This window comes from Anolis sagrei, chromosome 1, assembly GCF_037176765.1.
Source record: "Anolis sagrei isolate rAnoSag1 chromosome 1, rAnoSag1.mat, whole genome shotgun sequence".
Taxonomy (NCBI): domain Eukaryota; kingdom Metazoa; phylum Chordata; class Lepidosauria; order Squamata; family Dactyloidae; genus Anolis; species Anolis sagrei.
This window is the reverse complement of record NC_090021.1, coordinates 88,786,382-88,814,256: the sequence shown is the minus strand read 5'-3', so window position 1 is coordinate 88,814,256 and position 27,875 is coordinate 88,786,382. Positions and strand designations below refer to the sequence as shown.

The 27,875-nt window shown below is 38.9% G+C and overlaps 1 protein-coding gene across 5 annotated transcripts in view; it reads right to left on the bottom strand.

The window, feature by feature from the left end:
* The window catches only part of FAM184A (family with sequence similarity 184 member A), an 86,747-nt gene that overhangs the window by 44,377 nt on the left and 14,495 nt on the right, over positions 1-27,875 (bottom strand). For all 5 annotated transcript variants that reach the window (XR_009629899.2, XM_060753251.2, XM_060753253.2 and 2 more), the window contains exons 2-4: positions 8,861-9,715; positions 2,996-3,131; positions 14-195 (exon numbers count right to left, since the gene is read on the bottom strand). Coding sequence is in view for 4 of the 5 variants with exons in the window: in XM_060753251.2 (XP_060609234.1) it covers positions 14-195; positions 2,996-3,131; positions 8,861-9,715 (1,173 nt within the window). In the remaining variant the exon portion in view is untranslated. The remainder of the gene's footprint in view (positions 1-13; positions 196-2,995; positions 3,132-8,860; positions 9,716-27,875) is intronic.

The following is a 27,875-nucleotide window of genomic DNA, read 5'->3' as shown; positions in this document are numbered from 1 at the left end:
ATATTACTCATACCTTTTCTAGTGCAAAAATTTGCTGTCTTTGTCTCTCATCTAGACTTTGTGTTTTGCTTTGCAACAGATTTCTTTCTTCTTCCAACTGGGTCAGTTTTTCTTTTAATCTAGATTTTTCTGATTCCAAATCCCTTATTGTAACTTCCTGGGTCATTTGAGTAGCTTGAAGCATTCCAATGTGACCTGTAAAAATGAAGCAATTTGCTGAGAAAATGTAATATTCCCGATCTCTATTGTTAGAATGATTTAACGTACAAACTATGTTCATACTGTCATACTATAGCTTCATTAGCCAAAAAATATATGAGTCTTTTGCCGATGTACTCTGCCCTTCACCCTCCAATCTTCCTACCCTCTTTCTATCACTCTGAAGTCTTCAATTAATTGTAGTTTCCTATTATTTCTAAACCAAGAAACTAAGTTACCAGATCAGTACAAGCCAGTATTACAATGTTAATTAGGTTGTTCTGCAAAATGTAAGCCCCTGAAGTGTGAATATTAAGAGTATAAACATATCTCTGCAGAATAAAAAGCCAGATGTCTGTGTAAAAAATACCAGCTTGGCAGCTAGTTCTAGGCATCAAGTCACTAAGCCAAAATAAAGGCAATAATAGTTTGGCAAAGAAAATGATATGCGAGTAACCAAAGTATCTGTGTAATAGTATTAGTAGTAATAATAATAATAATAATAATAAATGTGTATCCCACCCCAGCTTACAACAAAATAACAGTGCAAACCATAAACAATAATTATTAAGATATACAATTAAATTAACTTAAATAAACAAATATAGCGACACAAAACAATATAAAACTAAAACAATGTGTTAAATTGACACAGACAACCATCATTCATAAGTAAAAAAAATGGTGGTTATATTATGCAAACCAGTTAAAACATCCCAGCCACTGGTCTGGTCAAAAGAGCAAAAATCCTATTAAACTTAGTCCCATTTAAATCCTCCCTCCGTTGAATATTGTGTTAACCATTGTCAAAGGCTTGTTAAAAAAGCCAGGTTTTCAATTCCTTCCAAAAAGTCAAAAGCGTGGAAGCTTGCCTAATCTCCCTGGGGAGGGCATTTCAGATCCTGGGGGCAAAAATCGAAAAGGCTCTCTCCTTTATCCCCACCAACCATGCTTGTGACAGAGGTGAGACTGTGAGGAGGGCCTCCCCAGCAGATCTTAATGCTCGAACAGGTTCATAGGGAGAGATGTGGTCACGTAAATAGGCTGGACCTGAACCATATAGGGCTTTGTAAGTAGTAACCTGCATTTTGAATTGGGCCCGGAAACATATAGCAGCCAGTAGAGCTGCTTTAGTAGGGAGATGGTATGTTTCCTGTAATGGTCTTCTGTGTATACAGAAGAAGTCAAAAAGATGTACTTGCATTGGTATAATTGGCCTTAAACGGGATGATCCTGATCTAATGGCTGATAGTCAGCTAGCAATAGTGACTGTCAGTGACTGGTATCCTTGTGATCTCATACATAAAATCTCATTTACGATTGAACATGTCCAGAAAATGAGGGATCAAAATGATCAAAGGTTTGGAAGCCAAGCCCTATGATGAGCGAGTTAGGGAGCTGGGTATATTCAGCTTAGAGAAAAGAAGATCGAGAGTGGACATGATAATCATGCTTAAATATCTGAAAGGATGTCATACTGAGCTTGCAGCTCTAGAAACTAGTGTAGAAAAATGGATTCAAGTTGCACGAAAAGAGATCCCATGTAAATATTAGGAAGAACTTCCCGGTGGTAAAATGTGTTTTGCCCCAAGGAGAGTGAGCATGTATGTGTTTATCCATTATAATAAAGCAGCCTAAAATATAATTGAGATGCCTTCTCATTCTCCCATGTTAAAATATCCTGAAATCCAATATTTAAGAATGCATAAATAGAGTACTGATGTTATATATGTCTGTTTATATTACACTGTTGATTACAAGTTAGGAACCCAGGTAAACAGAAGGTGGTGAGTGGGACTTCCAAACAGGTACAGGATAACTAGTAGGTAAAGGTCAAGGTTTTCCCCTGACATTAAGGCCAGTCATGTCCGACTCTGGGGGATGGTGCTCATCTCCATTTCTAAGCCAAAGAGCCAGTATTTTCCATAGACACCTCCAAGGTCATGTGGCCAGCATGACTCCCTGGATTCGAACCTGCAAATCTAGTACATAGCAAAAAAAAAAAAAAAAAAAGACCCTTGAATTCATTGGTCTAAAGAGATAGGGGTGAGAAACCATGCCCATTCCTCCAAGATCTTAAATTATGTTTTAAAGTTGGCTAAAGTAGCTACTTATTCCAAACCTAAAAAACAATTTCTTTTTCTGGAAGTACCAGGCCTAAAACCTATGTCACACTGGCCCTGTGTGGGTTGTATTAAAACTAGCTCTGGCGAAAATCTATTACAAGAACTTCTACTTTTGATTTTGATCTCTGTTTTCATTCTAAACTTTAGAGGCAAACCTTAATTATATAGTTATATCAACTGTTCTTCATTACTGATATCACAAGGCATGCATTTAAAGGCATTAGTAGTAGTTTCCAGTTTTCTGACTTTGTGAAACTTAAATCCACTCAAGATTGCCTTAACTCTGATATTAATCTGGCACATCTCAAGTAAATTAGTAATTATGTCAATTGAATGTTTTGTATAATTTTGTAATGAGATTTTAATAGTATTTATTTTGCAATACATTTCACATGTATGTTGCAAAGTAAAAATTGTAAGCAAGATAATTCCAGTATGAAGAGAAATGTTATGCTATAAGTTTTTAGTTGTGTGTCTGAGTTTTTCCAAAACAATAGGCAAACAAACCTGTTTCAAGATCCAGAACTCACATTCAGTATATTTCTTTAAATATAGAGAGCTTTATGCATAAAATGTATGACACTTGCCATACAATTTCTATTAAAACATCATATGAAATCCAACATTCTGTAAATCATACAGAAAGCATATAAATACATATACACACATACTGGCTTTTAGTACAAGGTCTGTGGCCTGTTGCTGTAAGCGTTCTCTGGCAGCTGCTAGCTCACTTTCAACCTCCTTGTGTTTGCTTAACAATGACATTTCCTCTTCTTTGACGTCATCTAGTTGTTTTTGAAGTGCCTAAGAGAGCAGAGAACATTTATTAAAAGGACAAAGCAAAGCTTTTAGAATTGGAAGTTGTAGGAAAGAAATGTATTAGTACAGATAGCATTACAGCATTGAAGTATGATCCAGTTTATAAAACAAAGGTTGTTAATCCCCCCCCCACCTTATGTTTGTTTTGTACACAAAATGATGAATAGTGATGCAACACTTATATGTGTATCATATGTTTACATTTATTTTGATGCTTTCATGATGCTGGAGGAGGAAGTGGTCTTCTTGGGACTGTTGATGGTTCCCAAGGTGTCTGGGTATGAGGTGAGGCAAGGCAAGTGAAGGTGAAAGTGACTGGGTAGGGACTACAGCAAGGATGGGCAAACTTCAGCCCTTCAGGTGTTTTGGACATCAACTCCCACAATTCCTAACTGGCAGTTAAAAATTGTTGGACTTGAAGTCCAAAACACCCGGAGGGCAGAGGTTTGCCCATGCCTGGCCTATAATGGAGTCCAGATGAAGCTGAACAAATTCAACTAAATATTGTAATAATAGTGATGTTGATATACAATGAATCTAAATTAGTACCATAGTGATCAGTACCAATGTTGGTACCGAGTATTGATGTTGACTAAGCTTGCACACAATTTTATTGTCCAGAAGGTGGAAAAGGCAACAAAAATATCAGCAATTTTAGTTCTGATTCTAACCAAGAGTGGTTACCTGTTTAATAGAGTTGAAGTGGTGGATCCTTGGGTGGGAGTAGCCACGTTCTCCCAAAGTTTGTTATACATTGCAAAGGTGAAGTCAAGCATAGTCAGTCACACATTCCATACCAGGGATCCTCAAACTTTTAAAGCAGAAGGCCAGTTCACATTACCCCAAAGTGTTGGGGGGCCAGACTATAGTTTGAAAAAAACATGAACTAATTCCTATGCATACAGCACATACCTTATTTATAGTGCAAAAACCATGGAAGAACACTATATTATTTAAAATGAAGAACAATTTTACCCAATATAAACTTACCAATATTTCAATGAGAAATGTGGGCCTGCTTTTGGCTGGTAAGATAGTCAAGGTTATTAGGACTGTTGTTGTTGTGTGCCTTCAAGTCGTTTCAGGACTTAGGGCGACCCTACGTCTAAAGTTTAGGGTGGGGGCTGGGTAAATGAACTTGGAGGGCCACATCCAACCTGTGACCCTTAGTTTGGGGATCCCTGTTCTATAATGTACAGAAACTGATTTCAGAAAAGCTAGGGAAATACTGAGTGTGTTCCCATGGTCAAGAATACTAATAGAGAAGTAAATTCATGATGGATGGCTGTTTTTCCCCATTGAGATTTTAAAGGCACAATTTCAAACAGTTCCAATGAGGAGGAAAAATGGGAGGTGTCTAAAGAAACCACGATATATGACCAAAGAACTTTCAACTGAGCAAATAGTTAAAAGGGACATGAACAAGAAATGAAAAAAGTGGGAAATCACTTCAGAGAAATTCAGATGAATAGCCAGCACATGTTGGGAGAAAGTCTGAAAAGATCAAGTATAACATGAGCTTTGGCTTACTAGAGATCTTAAAACATGGATTCTGAATCTATGGAATCAGCCATCTCCAGTTTTAAAGTATTTTTTAATTCCAAAAAGTAAACCTTGATTTTTCTATTTTAGATAAGGGACACCAATTTACTGAGCCTTTTCTAACGTATACAATGTGATTTGGGCATCCAAAGATTTTGGAATCTACATGGGGTCCAGGAATCAAACCTCTGTAAATTCCAAGGGCCAAGTGTAATTGGAAATACCCTGTCACATTCTTACTGGTTAGATGAAGTCTGGAACATCTAAGCATAAGCCGCCTTGAGTCCCCTCCAGGGTGGAGAAAGGCGGGGTAGAAATGTCATAAATAAATAACTCCTTGCTGCCTACAGTTCTGCCTTCTGGTTGGTCTGGAACGCTCACTAAAGCAAACATCTGGACTGATCAAAGCCTTCAATCAGTAAGGACATATGAGTCAACGTGTGTTAAAAAATTAAAATCGAATCTAACAGATACATTTAAAAGTTGCATTATGAACAATTAATTTAAGGATCAGGAAACATAAAAAGCATCTGAAAAGAATATTTCCAACAATCTCTCTGAGGATGAAGGGGAAACAAGTGTTTGCAAAAAATATTCCAGAACATCCTGGCTTCTGAAAGAGGCCAGAGGGGGATTGGCTGAGTGGGTAACGGTGGTGGTTAATGCCTCCCTTCGGGAAGGCACGATTCCAGCGAGCCTAAAACAGGCTATTATAAAGCCGCTGTTGAAGAAACCATCACTGGACCCCACTAAATTTGACAACTTTCGGCCTGTTTCCAATCTTCCCTTCTTGGGCAAAGTCATGGAAAGCGTGGTGGCCTCACAACTCCAGGTATTCTTGAGAGACACGGATTATCTGGATCCGGCACAGTCTGGCTTCAGACCGGGACATGGTACCGAGACGGTCTTGGTCGCCTTAGTGGATGATCTCCGCCGGGAGCTAGACAGGGGGAGTGTGTCCCTGTTGGTGCTTCTGGACCTCTCAGCGGCCTTCGATACCGTCGACCACGGTATTCTTCTGGGATGCCTTGCAGAGATGGGCCTTGGGGGCACCGCTTTGCGGTGGCTCCAGTCATTTCTGGAGGGTCGCACCCAGAAGGTGTTATTGGGGGACTCCTGTTCAACGCCACAGCCTTTGACTTGTGGTGTTCCTCAGGGCTCCATACTGTCCCCCATGCTGTTTAACATCTACATGAAGCCGCTGGGTGAGATCATCCGGAGTTTCGGGGTGCGGTGTCACCTGTACGCAGATGACGTCCAACTCTGTCACTCCTTCCCACCTGCTACTAAGGAGGCTGTCGAAGTCCTGAACCGGTGCCTGGCTGCTGTGACGGTCTGGATGAGGGCGAACAAACTGAAATTAAATCCAGACAAGACAGAGGTACTCCTGGTCAGTCGCAAGGCCGAACAGGGTATAGGGTTACAGCCTGTGCTGGACGGGGTCGCACTCCCCTTGAAGGCACAGGTTCGCAGCTTGGGTGTGACCCTGGACTCATCGCTGAGCCTGGATCCCCAGGTTTCGGCGGTGGCCAGGGGAGCATTTCCACAGCTTCGGCTCGTGCGCCAGCTGCGCCCGTATCTTGGGAAGTCTGACTTGGCCACGGTAGTACACGCTTTGGTCACATCCCGCCTCGACTACTGCAACGCTCTCTACGTGGGGCTGCCCTTGAAGACGGCCCGGAAGCTTCAGCTAGTCCAGCGCGCGGCAGCCATGTTGTTAACCGGAGCGGGACGCAGGGAGCGCACAACGCCCTTGCTGTCCCAGCTCCACTGGCTGCCGATTAGCTACCGGGCCCAATTCAAGGTGCTGGTGCTAACCTACAAAGCCCTAAACGGTTCCGGCCCAAAATACCTTGAGTACCGCATCTCGGCCTACGAGCCCACGAGGACCTTGAGATCATCCGGGGAGGCCCTTCTCTCGGTCCCGCCTGCCTCTCAGGCACGCTTGGCGGGGACCAGAGAGCGGGCCTTCTCGGTGGTGGCCCCCCGGCTGTGGAACTCCCTCCCTGCTGAAATTAGACAGGCGCCCTCCCTCATGGCCTTTCGTAGGGGCCTAAAAACCTGGCTCTTCGAAAAGGCCTTCAATTAAGTGCTATGCTTTGGAATGACCACCGGAATGGACTATGACGATGAGATTGATTATGACCCAAACAAGACGAAGCGGATTTTTAGTTTAATGGGATGTGTGTTAGTAAGACGTGTGTTTTTTGACTTACTGTAACTGTTGTCTGTATGTTCTATGTTTTGTACACCGCCACGAGTCGCCTTCGGGCTGAGAGTGGCGGTAAATAAGTGCAAATAATAATAATAATAATAAATAACCTTTCCACTATCGACAAAAGATCCTGTCCCATTTAATCTCAAAGTGAGGGTGCTTTAAAAATTCTACAACCATTCCAACAAGTAAAATGTTCCAAAAATACTAGTCATCACGGAATTGTGGTATAACAAAAAAAGGTTAATTTAAAATGGCAAATAAAGATGTAGTTCAATTAGAGAAGATATTAAGTTCTTGATCCAAAAACTATTATTAAAGAAAATGTGTCAATTCAAAAAGCAGCTTAAAAGCAAAAAAGAGAAATGAATGACTAAGCTATCTGCTGTTGAATGCAAATCAGTGTCATTTATTATGCATGCACAATACACAATTTTTATTCTTTTTTCAAAGCCTTAAGCTATGTTAGATGACAGTCATAGAAAATTGATAAGTGCTTAAAATGAATGAAGACAGAGGAGTGAAAATGCAATTGTATTCAACATTAATGATGGCATTATTTAGCACAGCAATGTATGCCAAATTCACAGGAAGACTTAGTATTCTAGAAAGTTACTCAAGTAAGCCATGCAATGATATAAAATTTAAAACAAGCAACACATTCCTCTTATTAGCAGCAAAAAGACCTATACAGGCCAACCAGTTTAAAATTCTCAAGCAGCAAGCAATTCGAAAAATATTTTTGATGCTGATGATTATTATGGTTACACCCCACTTTTTCTCTCCACAAAGGAGACTCAAAGCAGATAACATTTATGACAGTGTCACACAAGAACTTCACATAACAGCAGAATTAATGAGGCAATCTATATGAATGGGGAGAAAGTAAGAATGCAATTTCAAGTTAGGATTATAGAAGAAGAGATTTCAAAAGTACATAGCATGATTCAGGAAGCTATGAAAATACAGTCAACTATAGTCAATATTTTATATTTGCCAGCAAACTTGAAACTACTGGTGGAATGAACGTTTAAAAGGATTTGAGATTCTCACATATTTGGGGTGTATATTCAGAAGGGTAGGATGGGAGAGCAAAAGAAAGACTGCATGATACTAGATGGAGCCCAATAAATATAAAATTTTGAAAAAAGTGCTTTATTTTTGTTTTTCTAAGTTATAGTAAGAGATGAGCATTCAACTATGAGATTAGGGTTCACCAGTCATGGAACACCCCTGGGTGACTTTGACCAGGCTCAGAGAAAGGCAAAGTCAAACCCCTTCAGAACAAATCTTTCAAGGAAAACTCTGTGACAGATTCACATTAAGGTTACCATAAATCAGAAACAATTTAAAGGCACACAACAACACTATAACAGTATCGGAACATGGGGCGGGGTGTTCAGTGCTGTTTTGAATGAAAGCGATTTCTGCTTTTAATATGCAAGGGGAAAATGTGGTCGTTTAAAATCATGGTGAATTAAACACATCTATCACTGTGGCTCATGTAGAGATCACGACATCAAATAGGTGGGGCTAAAATACTGTTGCCATATCAAGTAATCAAGGGCAGTCAGAACAAAAAAAATATGAGCTCTACATATACAATATAACAAATAAAATCCCCTATGCATATATACAAATATTTTTTACAACTTCTTCCTACGTGGAAACAGTTTATGTGTAGCAAATGCTTAACCTCCAAATGGCCCTGAAACTCAATATTCAAGAAGTGATTCATCAAGAAAGTTTGTTAAGGTGTATTTTATTATCAGACTCCACTAGAATCGACCCATTGAATAAACAAGAATAACTGATATGCTGACTTACCATTCAGCCATTAATTAAGTGGCCCTATTTTAACTGAGACAATGTTTGCATAGTTTGATGCACTTCAATACAATTAAACTTCTAAGAACAAAAATGTATTCTAAACAAAGAATAACAAGTCTTAGCTCACCTGTACATTGTTTTCAGCTGTACTTAGCGCTACTTGAAGCTTCTGGCATTTTTCTCGTAGACTGCCTGCTTCATCCTGTACCATCTGCAATTCAGTCTTAAGCTTCCCTAGGTTTTTTCGCAAAACAGATTCTTGATTTTGAAATTCCCTTCTTAGTTCCATCTCTTTCTCTTTACAAGATTTCAGGCTTTCAGCTGTAAACAGTTGTGATCTTTTCATGGTATCAAGTTCATGTTCATAGAAAGACTGAGCTTTACTGAGTTTACCTTCATAATCCTCAATGAGCTTTTTTCTTTCCAATCTTAGCTCTTCAACTTTGGCATTCAATTCTTCCACATCCCGCCTGTGCAATTCTTCTAACTTTTCCTGTCCCTTACTTAAAGTAGCATTCTGATTCTGGTGGGTTTTCATAAGTTCTTGGACCTCCAGTCTGTGTGCAGCTCTCAGTTCTTCAAGTGCTGAGCGTTTATCCTTTTCAAACTGTACTTGTAATTGTATAAAATTTCTCAATCGCTCCTCAAACTTTTTTCTTATTTCTTCTACTTCCCGTGACATAGTTACCACACGCTGAACATGCTGAGCTTCTGCACAAAGTTGCATATCCTCAACTCTATCCTTATAAGCTTCAAATTCAGTTAAAGCTTGATGCTTCATCTTTTTATGATCTTCCAATGACTCTTCTAATACTTGGATCTTTCTTTTCAGATCCACTTCTTCAGAAACTTTGCCTTTATACTGAAGGATCTTTTCTCTCGTTTCTGCAATAATTTGTTGGATTTCCTCCTCATGGGCATCTTTAAGGGCTTGAATAGCAGCTTCATGTTCATCATTCTTTGTGTTCAATGCATATATTACCTGCATATACAAATAAACAAAAGCTTACTCACATGAAAAAAAGGCCAAGATAATCTGACACAGTATATTTTGTGGCATGGCTCAGATTTCAGCACTAAAGGTTAGAATGTTTGATCATGATGTAAAATAAACTATAATGACTACATTACTATGAAACAATAGTACATATGAGTAGCAATACCAAAATTGCTTGACAACTTTTTCAGAAAAAGACACAATAAAGCTATTAGTAATTATTTATATTAGGTTAAATCAAAATTAAAATAATAGAAACAATTGCTAATATCTTTATTGTGTCTTTTTCTGAAATTATATTATAGTATGTTTGATTATATCTAAATTAGGAGCCATGGTGGCAAAATGGGTTAAATCCTTGTGGAGGCTGAACTGCTGACCTGAAGGACAGTGGTTCAAATCTGTGAGATGAAATGAGCTTCCTCTGTCAGCTCCAGCTTCCCATGCGGGGACACGAGAGGAGCCTCCCACAGGATAGTAAAACATCTGGGCGTCCCCTGGGCAATGTCCCTGCAGACGGTCAATTCTCTCACACCAGAAGTGACTTGCAATTTCTCAAGTCACTTCTGACACGATAAAAAAATACCTTAATTAATTTGTACAGATGTCTCCTCACATGACAGTTCTTTCTCTCTTCTCCTTTCACATTAAAACTGAAACTATAATCCAAAATAATCTCAAATATGCTCCAGAGTTTCTTTAACCTCTGGTAGATGGAGAATCTATTCGATCAGATCTGCAAATTCCACTGATAGGACTGCCTCCACAGGGGCGGCTCAACCCATTACACAAAGTCAGCATTCGCAGTATAGTTGATTTTGCCCAGGGACGCTCTTGAGGCACTCTTGGGGGAAAACAGATCTTGAAATATGCGAGTTGTAGTTACTGGGATGTATAGTTCACCTAAAATCAAAGAGCATTCTGAACTCCCCCAATGATGGAATTGAACCAAATATTGCACACAGAACTCCCATGACGAACAGAAAATATATGTCAATGGTTGGGGGGGGGGGGCAAAATACTGTTTGCTTACCGTTGAAAACTACCTAGGGCCACCTCTGTGCCTCCATTAGATACAACCCACTTAAAAATGACTAGCTTTTGTTTTGATAACACTTGAAAATGACTAGCTTTTGTTTAGCTAAGTCTATCAACTCCAGCTATTATAATACTATATATAATATGCAGGGAATCTCTTTCTCCCTAGAAATCCACTTGCACTTTAATATCAAACAGACAGCACTTACAGTTGATTTCTCTAGGCAAAGAGCCTGGCTATGCAGAGTTTTTTTAATGGTAGCCTCAATTCCATGCAGCCTCCTAATCTTGCATGAGCAGAAGCTGAACTATTAATATGGTTCTCCAGTTGAAACTCCAAGAAGACCAAACCAGGATAGTCAATGGTGAGGAATGATGTGAGTTGTATCTGATAGGCAACGTAATTCCCACTTTTGATCTAGCACCCAACAGTTGCTGGGATCCTTGCAAAACCCTACTGGCATAAATGAGCCTTAATAGGAATTTAAACAAGAGAGCCCAGTTAAACTCAGTTGGAACAGATTGATTGTATCTTGAATTAGGGATGAGAATTGCTCTGCCTTCCAGATATGGTTAGGTTGCAACTCCTAGCATTGCTCATACTAGCTATATTGATTATGGCTACTGGAAGTTGCAGTCCAACATCTGAAAGATTGCAGAATTTCTTCCATACTTTAAATGATTGGAATGTCTGGATATAATTCAATACCCAATTAAACACATGTGTGCCTTGCACAATTTCAATGTTCTTATTTATTTATCGTGTCAGGGGCAGACCAAACAGTTGCATTGCAGGGTTGTTGTAGGTTTTTTGGGCTATATGGCTATGGTCTAGAGGCATTCTCTCCTGATGTTTCGTCTGCATCTATGGCAAGCATCCTCAGAGGTAGTGAGGTCTGTTGGAACTAGACAAAAGGGTTTACATATCTGTGAAATGACCAGGGTGAGACAAAGGACTCTTCTCTGCTGGAGCTAGGTGTGAATGTTTCAACTGACCACCTTGATTAGCATACAATGGCCTGACTGTGCTTGGGGCAAACTTTTGTTGAGAGGTAATTAGATGTCCCTGCCTGCTTCCTCTCTGTTGTGCTGTTGCAATTTTAGAGTTCTTTAATACTGGTAGCCAGATTTTGTTCATTTTCATGGTTTCCTCCTTTCTGTTGAAATTGTCCACATGCTTGTGTATTTCAATGGCTTCTCTGTGTAGTCTGACATGGTGGTTGTGAGAGTGGTCCAGCATTTCTGTGTTCTCAAATAAAATGCTGTGTCCAGGTTGGTTCATCAGGTGCTCTGCTATGGCTGATTTCTCTGGTTGAAGTAGTCTGCAGTGCCTTTCATGTTCCTTGATTTGTGTTTGGGCGCTGCGTTTGGTGGTCCCTATGTAGACTTGTCCACAGCTGCATGGTACACGGTAGACTCCTGCAGAAGTGAGAGGATCCCTCTTGTCCTTTGCTGAACGTAGCATTTGTTGAATTTTCTTGGTGGGTCTGTAGATAGTTTATATGTTGTGTTTCCTCATCAGCTTCCCTATGCGGTCAGAGGTTCCCTTGATGTATGGCAAGAACACTTTTCCTCTGGGTGGGTCTTTGTCTTGACTCTCGTGGCTTGTTCTCGGTCTTGCAGCTCTTCTTATGTCTGAGGTGGAGTATCCATTGGCCTGTAGAGCCCAGTTGAGGTGGTTCAGTTCATCTTGAAGGGGATGGGGTTCGCAGATTCTTGCATTGCATTGTATTTTTTAACAAACAAACAAACAAAACACAAAGTTTGCAAGTTTGGTAGTTGATGAAATGTCCTTTGACCAGTAGCTGGCTACTTGGAGTGCCTCTGGTGTTGCTGCAAGAAGGTCCTCCATTGTGCATGTGGCAGGGCTCAGGTTGCATTGCAGCAGGTGGTCTGTAGTTTGCTCTTCTCCACACTCGCATGTTGTGGATTCCACTTTGTAGCCCTTTGTAGCCCCATTTCTTCAGGTTGGCTCTGCATCTCGTGATGCCAGAGTGCAATCTGTTCAGCGCCTTCCAAATCTTCCAGTTTTCTGTGTGCAAAGGGGGGAGTCTCTCATTTGGTATTAGCCATTGGTTGAGGTTCTGGGTTTGAGCCTGCCACTTTTGGACTCCCGCTTGCTGAGGTGTTCCAGCAAGTGTCTCTGTAGATCTTATTTCTTGATTTAAGTTGTTGACGTGATGGCTGATATCCAAACAGGGGATGAGCTGGAGATGTCACTGCCTTGGCTCTTTCACTATTGGTTGCTACTTCCCGGTGGATGTCAGGTGTGCAATACCGGCTAAACAGTGTAATTTCTCCAGTGGTGTAGGGCGCAGACACCCTGTGATAATGCGGCATTTTCATTAAGAGCCACATCTACTGCGTGGTGAGATGTGTTCCACACTGGGCATGTATACTCAACAGCAGAGTAGCATAGCGCAAGGGCAGATGTCTTCACTGTGTCTGGTTGTGATCCTCAGGTTGTGCCAGTCAGCTTTCCTATGATATTATTTCTAGCACCCACTTTTTGCTTGATATTCAGGCAGTGCTTCTTGTAGGTCAGGGCACGGTCCAGAGTGACTCCCAGATATTTGGGTGTGCTGCAGTGCTCCAGTGGGATTCTGTCCCAGGTAATCCTCAGAGCTCAGGATGCTTGTCTGTTCTTGAGGTGAAAAGCACGTGTCTGTGTTTTAGATGGATTAGGGATCAGCTGGTTTTTCCTGTAATAGGCAGTAAGAGCACCTAGCGCTTTGGAGAGCTTCTGTTCAACCATCTCAAAGATCCCTGCTTGAGCAGTAATGGCACGATCATCTGCATAGATGAAACTCTCTGTCCATTCTGGCAGTGGCTGGTCATTTGTGTAAATGTTGAACATGGATGGAGCAAGCATGCTCCCCTGGGGCAGGCCGTTCTTCTGTTTCCGCTATCTGCTTCTCTGAACTCAACAACAAAGCTCTGTTTTGTAGCAGGTTTCCTATGAGGCGGGTGAGGTGGTAGTCCTTTTTGATATTATACATTTTTTTCAGGAGGAGGCGGTGGTTGACAGTATCATAGGCTGCTGACAGGTCTATGAAGACAGTTCCTGTGATCTGCTGCCTTTCAAAGCCATCTTCTATGTGCTGAGTCAGGTTCAGCACTTGTGATGTGCAGCTTTTGCCTTTCCTGAAGCCAGCTTGCTGTGGAATCAGACATGGGTCTATTTTTTCCATAATTCTATGCAAAATATGTCTCTCCAGATCTTTGTAAAGGTGGCACTACAGGAGATTGGTCTATAGCTTTGTGGATCGTTACGGTCTTTGCCTGGTTTCAAGATGGCTATGACTCTTGCTTTCCTCCAGATTTTGGTGATCTGACAGGATCAGTGCAGTTGTTTATCAGCTCCAGCAACCAGCACCTTGCTTTTGGACCAAAGTTCTTGATTTGTTCCATTTGTAGATCATCCAGACCAGCTGCTTTGCCATTTTTACATTTATTGAGAGCCATGTCCAATTCAGTAGAAGTAAAAGGTTCATGAAGGTTGTTGTTCTCAATATCTGGTTGTCTGGCTATTGGTTTCTTTCCTACTTTGGTGGCAAGGTTGGGTTTCCCATTCTTCAATAGTTGGTGTGCTATCTGATCTGCCTTTATATTGGCATGGGTATTAGTTTGTGAGGGGTCATTGCTCAACCGTCTTAGCAGCCTCCACACCTTCTCCATGCCAATGTGCTTAAGCATACTGATTGTGCTCCGTTGCTGAATTTAGTGATGGTGTATATGTATGTACCTTATACTCAAAATTGATGTACTATGGGGTTCTAATATAAAAGAAAAATGTAGAACTCAAAATAAAAATAACCCAACTCTGATTAAATATGTATTCAAAAGCCTAAAAGTCAGTTTTGAAACAAGCGAAACATAACATCTAATGCATCACTTGTCAACCACATTGAAAACAGGCTTTGGAGAGGGGACTGATGAAGGGTTTCTTTTGATTGTGTGGCATGATTATGGTTGAAGGTGAAAAAGTTAGATCTTTTTGGGACTGATGGAGAGGTGAGAAGGCATAGACTTCCTCATCCCTAAGCATACTTGGTTGTAGGTTGGGCAAAGGAATCCAGACTCCTTGCCTCCCTTGAACATCCAAGAACCAGAGCACCCATTATCTCATCTTGCATAGAATTGGAATGTTCAGCTACTCACTTTAAGGTAGCTGAATATGATTTAAGATGTTTAGTAACCCTCTAACTACTCCTAAGTAATGATTGCAAGAAGGTTCTTCCAAGATACTCTTTTATTAAGATTGCTTCTTTAGATTATGAGCTTTATTTAAAAGATCTCTTTTTCACACTCTCCTCACATGCCTTTGCTTTGTATGTGCACGTGTATAGGATACTGATTTCCCCCAGCAAAGGGAGGAAATATTTCTGCAGGGTAGAGGTGGGAATAGGGCAAGTTTCATCACTAGGTTACTTGGGCCCCTTCCACACTGTCCCTATATCCCAGGATCTGATCCCAGATTATCTTCTTATCCCAGATTATCTGGCAGTAGATATTCATATAATCCAGTTTAAAGCAGATAATCTGGGATCAGATCCTGGGACACAGGGCAGTGTAGAAGAGTATTGGTTGAGATCAATTACCTTCCTTATCTCGATCTGCTTCGACGTTTCAAGCATCTGCCTGAAGGCACAAAGTTGAAAAATCATCTGACTCCTTCAATTCACTTTCCAAAGCAGCACTTATCTTTATTGATATTTACACTACACACACACACACACACACACACACACACAAGAGCATTGTCAATCATGTCCACTCACATCTTGGCACCCCGAAGCACATCCCAATCTTATCAGCTCTCTTTCATTTGGTCAGCACAGGAACCTTCTAAAGTTACACTCTAGCAATACATTACAACTCTATGTATTATAAAGTCATGAATTACTTAACCACACAGTTTATAAGCAATTTTCACATCATATAAAACAATATACTGACAAAGTGGCCTTGGTTACATTGAGTGAAATAGTGATGTGGCAACTAGATAGTCTTCAGGGGGTCCTTCTTAAGAGCAGGAGATGGGGCCCTTACAGGTGGAAAACTAGTAACGTCTTGATAAGTGCTGTCAGTGACAGTAGGAACTGCTGGAAACAACTCTCCTATAATCTTGGTTTTTCTTGATAGTTTTACATTCCTGACACACATTTAGCTGTACTAGCATCTGGCCCTGTCTTGACAACAGATTCTATCTCTAACTGTTCCCCAATGACATTATTTAGCATGACATCCTTCTCGGCCCTTTCTATGAGAGTACATTTGATGTTTTAATATTCACATTAATGGATTTTCTGAGTTACAATTTGTCTCACTATAGAAGACATACAAATGGAATTTTCCTTAACTGAAATCCAGAATACTCTGAAATGCAAAATGGTCCATATGGGTGACTGAGAATATATATATATATATATATATATATATATATATATATATATGGTGTATGTAAAACATAAATGAATTTTGTGTTTAGACTTTGAGTTTCACCACCAAGATACTGCATTATGTACACATATTACAGAAACAAATATTCCAAAATTCAAAATATTTCTGGTCCCAAAAATTTGGATAAGGGATACCTATCCTGTATTTGTAGATTGCTTTTCTGATTTTGCAGCTGATGCTTCTGATTTGTATCAGAATCAGGGAGGATATCTTCTCTCTGCTTCTCTTCCCCCAGCCCTTTCAAATCCTGACACATTGTTTTCCTCTCCCAGAAATAAAGAAGTTTGACTCTGATATTTCTGTGAGATATCAGATTTTTATCATGGCTAAAGATTTTTTAATATGTTAAGACAAAGCTTAGTAGTCCATGTTACTCATGATACTTGCCTTCCCAAAAGAGATATTAAGAACAATTTAAATTTGTATAGTTAAATTTATTTCCACCTCACTTCAGAATCAAGTCTACACATTAGCCCACAGGGGAAATTACTCCATGTTTTTCTTCGCAGCCTAAACAAAAAGGAATGATAAAAGCATTCTATGTATAATTTAAGAACACTGAGTAGCCTAACATTACAAAATGTGAGTAATAAAATGGAAGACAGTTTTAAAGATATGATCCCTAGTACTCTTTTTCTGTGCAATTCCTCATCATTTCAAAAGCATGGTATGACAGCAACAAAACACTCAGAAAATTAGGCAACAACTTTCAAATATTTAAAAGCTTCTCATATTAAAATATAGAGAGCTAATATAAATATTTGTATACAATATTGACATAATTACACTATATTTGGGCAATCCTATTGCCTTATGGACTATTATCTAAGTTTGTTAAAAAAGTTACACTGAAGTGGCCTCCCAAACTTTTCATACTTGGGGACTTAACATGCAAAGGTTAAATATGTCTTGGAGGCACTAGGATCTTTCCAAGATTTGCATTAATCTATAACTGGCTACAAGCATGGGGCAAGAACGGTTTGGGACCCGTCTACCTGCGTGACTGGATTACTGTGTATGAACCCACACAATCTCTTCGTTCATCTGGGGACGCCTTGCTCTTGCTCCCACCTCCCTCACAGGCGCGATTGGTGGGGACGAGGGAGAGGGCCTTCTCCATGGTTGCCCCCCGACTCTGGAACTCACTCCCCAAGGATATCAGACAAGCCCCCACATTGGCAGTCTTTAGAAGGAGCCTGAAAACATGTGCCTTCCCTGAATAAAGGAAATAATTCCCTGCAAAATATCCTGAGAAGCACTTTAATTACCTGTTGGGTTGTTCTCTACTTTTAGTTTGAAACCCTCCTGGACATGAACATCCTCTGTTCATGTCCAGCATTTATTTTTAAAGTTTTAACTATTACATCTGGCCCAGACATAGTTTTTTTAAATTCTTGTGTTATTGCCTACCTGTGAGTTATATTAACTGTATTGTTTATTTTTGTTTATTGCTTGTTGTTTTTATTATTGCTTGTTTTTGATGTGTTGTTGGGCTTAGCCTCATGTAAGCCACTCCGAGTCCCTTGGGGAGATGGTGGCGGGGTATACATAAAGATTATTATTATTATTATTATTATTATTATTATTATTATTATTATTAGAGACACTTTGTTTTGCAGGACCTTGCTGGTAATACAATCCTTTGCATTTAACCATTTCTTCCCAGCGGAAATACTGATTGAGCACCCCTTATCCCAAACTTCAAAATTGTCCACATGGCTTGCTAAGATAGTGACATCCCTGCTTCCTCATGGTTTAGTGCTACCTTCACAAAATTACTAAAAATAATGCATAAAACTACCTTCAGACTGTGTATAATATTACAGGGAGCTTAAAAAAGATGGACCTGATTTGAAATTACTATATCTCTGCAATCACGAACCACCCAGAAATGAAACCCTTACCACCTGAAATGATTACTGCTAGATGCCTCTCTCATCACTCCAACAGCCACTGGTTTCTTCACAATTTCCTTTGTCACCCATGCATACCAGTTGCAACTGGGATGGCTCATGATTAAATGGTATTGATCCACTCATGATTAGTGGAGCAATACCAAAACGCCAGACAGTCATATGAATCTGGCGTGTCCAGCAAGTTGTTGGCTGGCACGATAAGTAGACTTCTGCAGGTGACACAGAAAACACTCTTAAATTCATTTCCTTTAAACTGTGTGATCACCCTGTGCTCTTCCCTTTATATGACACCTTTCCCACCCCCAGCATGGAGGCGAGGAAGCGCTTTGCTCCCTTCCAGTGAAGGGAAGACAAAGACTCCCAGCCGGGCCTTGTTGTGGGTGGGGCCAAGGCGAGGTGAGTTTAGCTCACATCACTTGGACCAAAGAAATTGACCCACCAACCCACCACTTGACAGTGTACTTGTCAAGGGTTACCATTAGGGGCCAGGTAGGAATCCCCCCCCCCTCCCATGTTCTGGTTTTTTTTCCGCATACCCTACACTGGGCAATTTGGGCTGATTGGGTTCAGGGGGGTCTTAAGTAGGCGGCAAAATATATGGCAGGCACATGCATGTGAACCACAGGAAGGGGGAGTACGCTACAGTCTCCATCCATTCCCTGAAGAATCCCCATGGGAGCAACATGTAGGTTGCATCCAGGAATTATAGTGTCTTGCCCTTGTCGGAGGATGACATGGTCATGCGGGGCCACCACCTCATCTGATTAATAGCAAATTCAAGTTCAAGCTCATGTTCAAGTTCATGTTGAATCGTAAATTGAATTAGATGATTACACAGATTGATTGGTAACATATAGTTAACCCACAACATGGTGTTGTCTGGTGATTTCGCCGGTTGGAGAACAAACAACCTATTTCCTCAAATTATTGGTATAAATGACGAATGTTCTTTGGTATTAGTGGATCAATACCAAAATGCCATTGGTGCTCACACTGCACTGCAATTACAGGTTCAGTCTTGCTGAGCAAAGAACACAAAAGCCTTATGTTGCAGGATCGCTATCCTGCTAATGACCAAGGCTAGGAGTTGTTTGTGCACTGAGAGAGGCATCTAACAATAAGCATTTTAAAATCTATGCCCATTCCTTGAAAGTGGTAAAGGTTTCATTCATGGGCATTTTGGGATTGCAGATATAGCTATTTCAAATCAATTCCATCTTTTTTGAAAGACTCTGTATGTAAAGCATACATAAATTTCATGTTCAGACTTGGGTCCCATCTCAAAGACATATTATTATGTACATATATGCATTTACAGGTATTCCAAAATCTAAAACACTTCTGGTCCCAAGCGTTTAGTATAAGGGGTACTTAATGTGTAGATGCACAAAGAACGCTCTGTTATATCTTCCTTCAGAGTAGAAGGTGGATCAAAAATACATAACTAAAATTCTGAATGTAAATGAGCAAACGTTTTCCCCATATTCTTCAAATAGTACTTGATTTTGAAGTGCTACTGACTATACTTAAAATTTAAAAATAAATACATAATACAAATCACACACAACAAAAATTAACACAAAACATGCAATAAATCGGTAAAACAAATAATCATATATTTTTATACATGCAATCTCTACGTGCATCCACCATACATGGGACATATGTCCATCCTTAATATTAATTATTCTTATATTGACTTATTATTCTTATATCTTATAATCTTCTTCAAAATGCTAGTGTATGTTCATTTGGTTTTATTCCCTTTTCTTTGATAAATATATATACTAAGAACTTTCCTCATATTACCTCAAAATCATTTATTTTAATTAATTCCTTTTTACATTTTATTTCACAAGTTAGTCCATTGTTTATTGTGATGCTCCACACATCTTTGTACCAATCATCAATTTCGTAATCATGATTTTCTTTCCATTTTTGGCTATAATTAATCTTAAAGTAGTAACAAAAATCACTCTTAATTCTTTCTTTTGCAATTTTAATCTTCTTCCTCCATAATTTAATAGAAGTGCTATGTTCAGATTTATTTTGTAGATTAATCGATAGTATGTTATTAATTCCAACAAATACTTTAACCCATTTTTTATTTTTTCACACTCCCACCATAAATGTATGTAAGTCCCACTTTCCTTATTGCACCTCTCTTTAATTCTGACATATTTTTCATAATTCTTTGTTTCCAATTTTTTAACCATTCCTCTTCTGTAATATTGATTCCTAAGTCCCTTTCCCATTTAACTTTTTGTTCCGAATTGTACTGAATCACTTTCTATCATTTTATAAATTTTACTTATTAATCATTTTGTTACTTTATCAGTACCTGTCTGCTTTAATTGTATTAATTGTTCAAATGTTGTTAATTGTATGTATTTACCGTGTTGTTGTATTCCATGAATCCAATTGTAGTACATTATACCAAGATATTCTGCTCTGTTTAAATATTTCTATTATGTCTTCTTTTGTAGAGACTTTATTTATCCAATCTTTTAGTCTTATTACTCCAGCTCTTTCCATGTCCTTTGTGAGTTGTGTCTTAAGGTTCTTTGAAATGTTTATAGCTCTATAACTCTAGTCACTACTTATTATAGGTGAGAGAAGGAATGTTTGTGGTTCAGAGCCAATGCTTTGTGACTAGGGAGAAGGAACATTTGTAGTTCAGATCGAGCAATATGCCCTGGGATCACTAACAGCCTAAGTGAGAAAAATTGACACAATATTAGTAAAAGTACTTTTGGCCACTGGATAGGTAATATAAAACATAAAACATTTAGCTATTGTTGCACTCTGCATGCTCCTGGATAAATAAGTCACAGGTGTGGATAGAAAAGTTTTGTTTACCTTAAACTAATTTGCTAAAAGGGTGGGTATGCTCATCATCACATGAAAGCCAATTCCAGTCAGCCTGGATTATTGAAAAAAAAAAGCATTTGAAAATGGAAATTGGTGCAAAATGTGCAAATGGAAATTCTAACTGGAACCCATGTTCAATATTACATAAGTCTTGTACCAGCTTGACTAGTTACCAATGTAATAATCTCAAAACAGTCTAGAATTGCTACACAAACCTAAATTCCTGCTAATCTAACGAAGATCTATGTAAAATGCCTACACTTTGGAACTCAATAGCTAGAAAGACCTGTGTATGCCCTTCTTTCATAATGTCCTGCTTTTTAAAAAATAGCCCCAGAAAACTGGCATAAACTATTTCTTTTAGGGATAAAATTACTCTATTATGCTTTGTCAGCACGGAAAATGCAAACTATAACATTGTTATGTTTATAAAATATAAATATAAACATGTAGCTTCACCTGTATGCTTACACATTTTTGCCTGATGTTCCCTGTTTAATTAGTAATTTCTGTAAGTAAATTTTTCTGTAAGTTGGATGATTGTAATTTAGGGACTGCCTGCATATATAATCTCTGCTTTAGATTCATACTACCATGTGCCTTGCAAGGATTCTACACAAATGAGTTTAGATTTTGTAACATTTATTGCAGTAAAAAGCCTTAAGAGTCACTTTTTTTTGGCAGAGAGATAATTCTGACTCTAGAGCAGATGGCATATTCTTGCATGATCAACTGTAGAAGAGCCATTATCTGCTGCTAGCAATCTTATCAGTGTGGTGCTCTTTTCATCCTGACTAAATCCTCTATGCTGTTCTGCCTAAAAGTACTTCACAGTGTTAACCAAAAGATAGGATACAGTTCTCCTAGGCAAGACTCAAGATGATATGTGGCTAATTGCAGCCCAAAAAGCTGAGAAAACACAGTTCTGTAATACGGCAACCTATTATCTGGCTAGTATTTCTTACATTACTTTCAGAATACAAATTTTCAAATTAATCTTCCAATTAAAATGAAAATACAATCACAATAAATTAAAATTGCCAGCAAATAAAACTTCATCAGGATCCTTGCCACATGGCCCCAGGGCATGAGAAGTTTTCTGCTTGAACAAGGGGAGGTTCCAATATCACCATCACATTCTTCATCTCTCTTCAGAGAGAGTCTTCAAAGGAAAGTTCAAGCACATGGCCATGTTTGGAGGTGCGCTGGAGTATTACTGTATCAGGCCCTGAGATATTGACACAAGATCCTTACATATGGAGATTAGGAAACAAGCAGCCAGATACATTAAACAACCAAGGGATATGCTAACTGGGAATGATACCACAGGCTTCTGGAGGGCCACAGAGTAGAGAAGGAAGCACAAAGACTACAAAAAGTACATCATAATACCCCTTCTTTTCACTGTGTAATAGTCTGTCAAAAAAGGGATAAAAGGTGTGACTATTGTTCTGGTACAGCTGTACCAGGAGCTCCAATTTTGTTTGCTTTACATTAAATGTTTGTTTGCAGTCCTAGGTTTCAGGGACTCTGCAGATAGGTGGCTTCTTTTGGTTGCAGTTATAGGGCAAGCCACCCATCCATCATCATTAAGTTTGGTCCCGCCCCTTGCTCAGGGCAATTGGGAAGGGAAGGGAGTCATTTTTAGTTAGTCTCAGCTAGGTTAGCCAATGTACAGGACGTGTGTAAAGCTTCCCCTGTACAAAAGCTTCAACCTTTAAGAATTCCCAGGGGAGAACAGCTTTAAGAGTCTCCTAAGAATCTCCAGGGAAAGAATTTCCAGGGAAGCATCCTCACAGCTTTGAGAATTTCCAGGGTTACAGGAATCCCAACAGAAACAGAAGGAAAAGAGTCTCCAAAGACCTTCCAGGGAAACAGCCCTAAAGATCAAAGAACTCCAGCTGAAGAGACTACAGGCCTTGCTGGTAGGTCCACTCGGTGCTTTGAGATGCAGTTCAACCTGGTAGTGGTGCCCACATCAGTTAGGTTTAAGTTTACAGTCAGTCTGGGAGAAGTTAAAAAGGGGATTTTCCTTTAAAGTAAAAAAGAAGTTATTGAAGACAGTTGCCTGTCCTTCGTGGGCAAGATTAGGAATTCACCAGTTACCTAAAATCTTGGGATTATTTGCTTAACTTTACTGAAGACAAGAGAAGTTTCTGTTTGATTGTTCATTAATAAAAGACTTTGTTGTACTTCTCAAACCATCTAAAGACTGTTTGTTGTGGAAACCTCTGAGAACTTCTCTTTAGGCTTCCCGTTGGGCAAAGGTTGCACATCCTGTTTTAAAGACAACTATTTACAGGCCCAGCACGCGACAGAACAACTACTATGCGATGAAATTCGGCATAAGATGTAATATATACATTGTGCTAGATCTTATTTTTGTAAAGTATAACATAACTTCTGTTTACATTACTTCGATAGAAGAGACTTTATATTCCTTTTAAAGACTATAGTAACTCCTAACTTTTGCTTAGGGCAAATCTATAAACCAGAACTTAGCATTCCGTCCAGCCAGTAAAAAATAAGACATTATATTACACTGGTCAACACACATTTTGGTCCCTCAAATTTTAGCCCTTTTTCTGTGTATATGTCACCTTCTGATTCCAAAAATGGCACCCCCTTTTTCCCTATTAGTATTCCAAATAATCTCGAGAAAAGGCCTAAAAACCAAGACATCAAGAATTTCTTTTTGGTTGGGCTATGTTATCAAGTTTTATATAGCTGACATGAAGACTTTTTTCTGCTGCAAATATATTTAAAATACATTGCAGTTTGAATGAATTACCTGCAATGCTATGGACTCTACACCTATACAGAGAATATTTTGAGAATTGTGTTATCGAAGGCTTTCATGGGTGGAATCACTGGATCACTGGGAGTTACATATGGAGGTTAGGAAACAAGCAGCCAAATTCCAGACAGGAAACCATCAGGGCCAGCTAACACCTCCCAACAAAGGATTCCCCAGGCAGGAAGCAGACAGGCTTTGAAGCTGCAAGATTACTCAATGCTAATCAAGCTGGCCAAATACAACATTCACACTTGCTTCAAACAGACAAGAGTTCTGTCTCCCACCCTGGACATTTCACAGGTATATATAAACCCCACTTGCCTAGTTTCCAACAGATTTCACCACAACCTCTGAGCATGGCTGCCATAGAAGCAGGCAAAACGTCAGGAGAGAATGCTTCTGGAACATGGCCATACAGCCCAGAAAACTCAAAGCAACCCATTTTGAAAATTATTGATCAACTGAAGTTTTCCATTAGCAGTTTTTCATCAGTCATATTTAAACAGGATAATTGCTTCTGTTTTGCATTATTGTAAAAAAAAATATTGAAGAGCACCATATATAGGTCATTTAACAACAGCCACAAATATGACTTAATTCCCACTCATACAGCCAATTCAAATGCCATCTTTACACATGAGGAAGTACAATATGAAATATTAATTAAATTTAGCTATATAAACTATTATATCAAGACTTAGGCAAGTGTGGTAAGGCACTTCTTCCCTTTCCATATTCCTTCCATCTCCATAAAAATTGGATGATATTCCAGAGAAAAATGAGTTCTACACATATTAGGAAGAATAATGTTCCAAGTTTTAAAATGACTTTAAAATAATTTATTCTATTAATATCATATGTTTCATTGTAGTTTAGTATTTTAACTTATTGTGGGTTTTACCTATTTTTAAAAAAATAAGTTGGGAGGTACCTTGATTCCAAATCCTGGCGAGAACGTGCCATAGTAATAATTCATATGTATCAATTATTTTTTAGATATAGTTTTTATTCAAAATGTTCCAGGAAAAGGATTTCTCTGCTGGCCTAAGATCAGGTCGAATCAGGAAAACAGGGGTTGTACTAAGTTCATGTTTGAGCACTGTAAATAAGGGGGGGAAATGACATATGGATCTGTGCAGTCTAGTTCATACAATGTAGCCTTCCAGACAGTTTCTGAATATTTTACCTGCACAAAGTAAAAAGTAAAAGAGTGAACTTGCTCTCTACTGTTACTTTTATTCAGTCAGTATTTGCTGAGATTTTTAAAAGATTTATGTAAAATTGCTTTAGGTGTCAGTTCTGCTTCTATCATACTTCCCTCTAATCCAGTCTTTACCTCAGGCTCAACTTTATGTTTGAAGGGTATTGACTACGACAGAATGCAATGGTCTACTGGGAGTTTTTTTAGAGCTTACAAGTATCAATCATGCAAGTAGGTACATACAAATATCACATATCAATAATGAGCATATTTATTTATTATTTATTTATTTACAGTTCTTATATTCTGCCCTTCTCACCCCGCAGGGGACTCAGGGCGGATTACAGTAAACACATATATGGCAAACATTCAATGCCAGTTTGACAAATAACGTTTAACAGACAAATACACCGAGGCTATGTAACTTTTTTTTTCTGGCCGCCAGGGGAGCTGCTGCTTTTCATCGTCCATCAACGACACCGATGAAGTTCTTCCGCATTCCACATTCCCCGGAGTCCTCTTTCTTTATGGCCTCATAAATTAGTTAAATTTAGCCTCCCATACAAGGTGGTACCTTATTTTCCTACTTGACAGATGCAACTGTCTTTAGGGTTGCAAAGGTCGACAACGGGCTACACAATGGCTGGATACCCACTCCAGCCCGGGCTGGCTTCGAACTCATGCCCTTTTGGTCAGAGTGATCTTAATGCAGCTGACACTCAGCCAGCTGCGCCACAATCCCAGTGTCATTTCATGTTTGATACTTAACTAAAAGTAGTATTAGCATTTTAAAAACTTGTTATTATAAGAGATTTGAGAATATATATATATATATATATATATCAATAAAAACTTAAAAATTTCATTGTCAGCCAATTAGCAACTGAAAAGGAAAATAAGTTATTTCTGAGTTTTCATCTTGGATGAATTCGTTTTGAATGGGTGGCATGCAAGGGCATTTTGAAAGTGTGTACATTAATGGAGGCCACTAGGAGTGACTTTTGATAATTTTGGAGGACCCCCCCCCCCAAATTAGAGCATTGTTGTTGTGCTGCTGATGTTTATTTGTACACTTTTTATCTCCACAAAGAAGCCTCAAAGTGGCTTATATTAAAACAGAATTAAATATTAATTATTTTAGAAATTTGGTTAAAATTAAAAAAAAAAAACCTAATCAAAAACATAATCAAAGCATCCCTTGACTTGAGTTTTAAAACCTCCTTCTTTAAAAGCCTGCCTGAATAAAAAGGTTTAGCCTGCTGCTGGCAGGACAGCGGGAAGCGGGGGGGGGGGTGCATTCTGGCTTGGGGGTTTCATAGGGTATCTGAAGGAGATAAAAATGCTATTCAGTCAAGGTAAAACCTACAAGCTGCACACCCTACTTTAAACAAAATGGTAATGTTGTCACTATTTTTTTCCACTAATTTAATAACCAAATTATAGACAACAAATTCTGGCACCCTACAAACCTGAATCTTGACTTACATCATGCATGCTAAAATATACAGCCTGAGATTTTTATTCTTATACGGATTTTATCATTTGAGCATTCCTTATCCAAAAATCTTGGAACTGAAGTGTTTTGGATTTTAGATTTTAGAATGTCTATATTTGCATATGCATACATAATGAGTTATCACAGATATGGGATGCATGTCGAAACATGAAATTCTTAGACACTTTATATACATAGGTTAAGGTTGCTTTATACAATATTTTTAATAATTTTGTGCATAAAACAAAGTTTGTGTACACTGAACCATCAGGAAGCAAATATGTCACTATCTCAGCCACCCAGGTGGGCAATTCTCAATTTTCAAGTAACTTGGAATTCTGGATTTTAAAAGGAGCTCCAGTTAATGTCATCATTTGAACTTTAAAAGCAACCATGCTCAAGATTAGAACCAAAACCACTCTCAACTTATATTTTAATTGACTAAAATAGTCATTTCCTGGAATCTTTTTTTCAAAGTGAAACACTGAAAAGGGGGCATTACTATTAATACATACTAAGAGAGGATGAACAGCTTGGCCTGCTTATGTATGCTAAGTTATTTTCAAGTCTTATTTTTGGAATATTTGCCCCTGGTTATTGGCATATTTGGAGGTCATTAGCACATACGCCTAGTTTGTATTAGCCAGAAGATAACATGATTGCTTTAGGTTTCCCACTAATAGATCATATTAACTGATCCTCCTCCTTAACACCAAACAGAAAGAAAATCAGAGATTAAGTAAAAAATATTAACAAGCAATTAACTTGGCAAAATAAATAACAAACTGTATAAATAAGCATGTTTAGAATGTTATTAAATATATATAGTCTAGAAATTTCAAAACTTTTTTGGACATTCAACAAAAGCTGCAATCGCAATTATGAATATATGGATCAACCTACTCTACTGGATGCAACAAGATGAAATGACAACTTCTTGGAGCCTTCTAAAGACTTGATTCCTATGTCAGAACCTCCTATAAATACAAAATTTTCAAAGTGTCTTCAATTCTGATTATAGGCATAAAGAATGCTCTAATGAACCTAATGGGACTTACTTCTGAGTATCTATCTGTAAGATTCTGTAGGGTCTCCTGGATTTGGAATCTCCTGGGAGACTGAAGTGAATCTAATGCTGGCTACTTTTTGGCAGCAAGTTTAAACCGGACTTTTTATTAGAATTCTTTGTGGCCTTCAGCCTCAAGAAGCTTGGCTAAGACCATTAGCCGCAATATGGTCTGACTCAATGCAATCCTAATGAAATACTGAAGTTTCACCCTCATGTCCTCCAGCAGAAGGAAAGAAGGAAGGAAGGAAGGAAGGAAGGAAGGAAGGAAGGAAGGAAGGGAAATTGTGCCCAGATG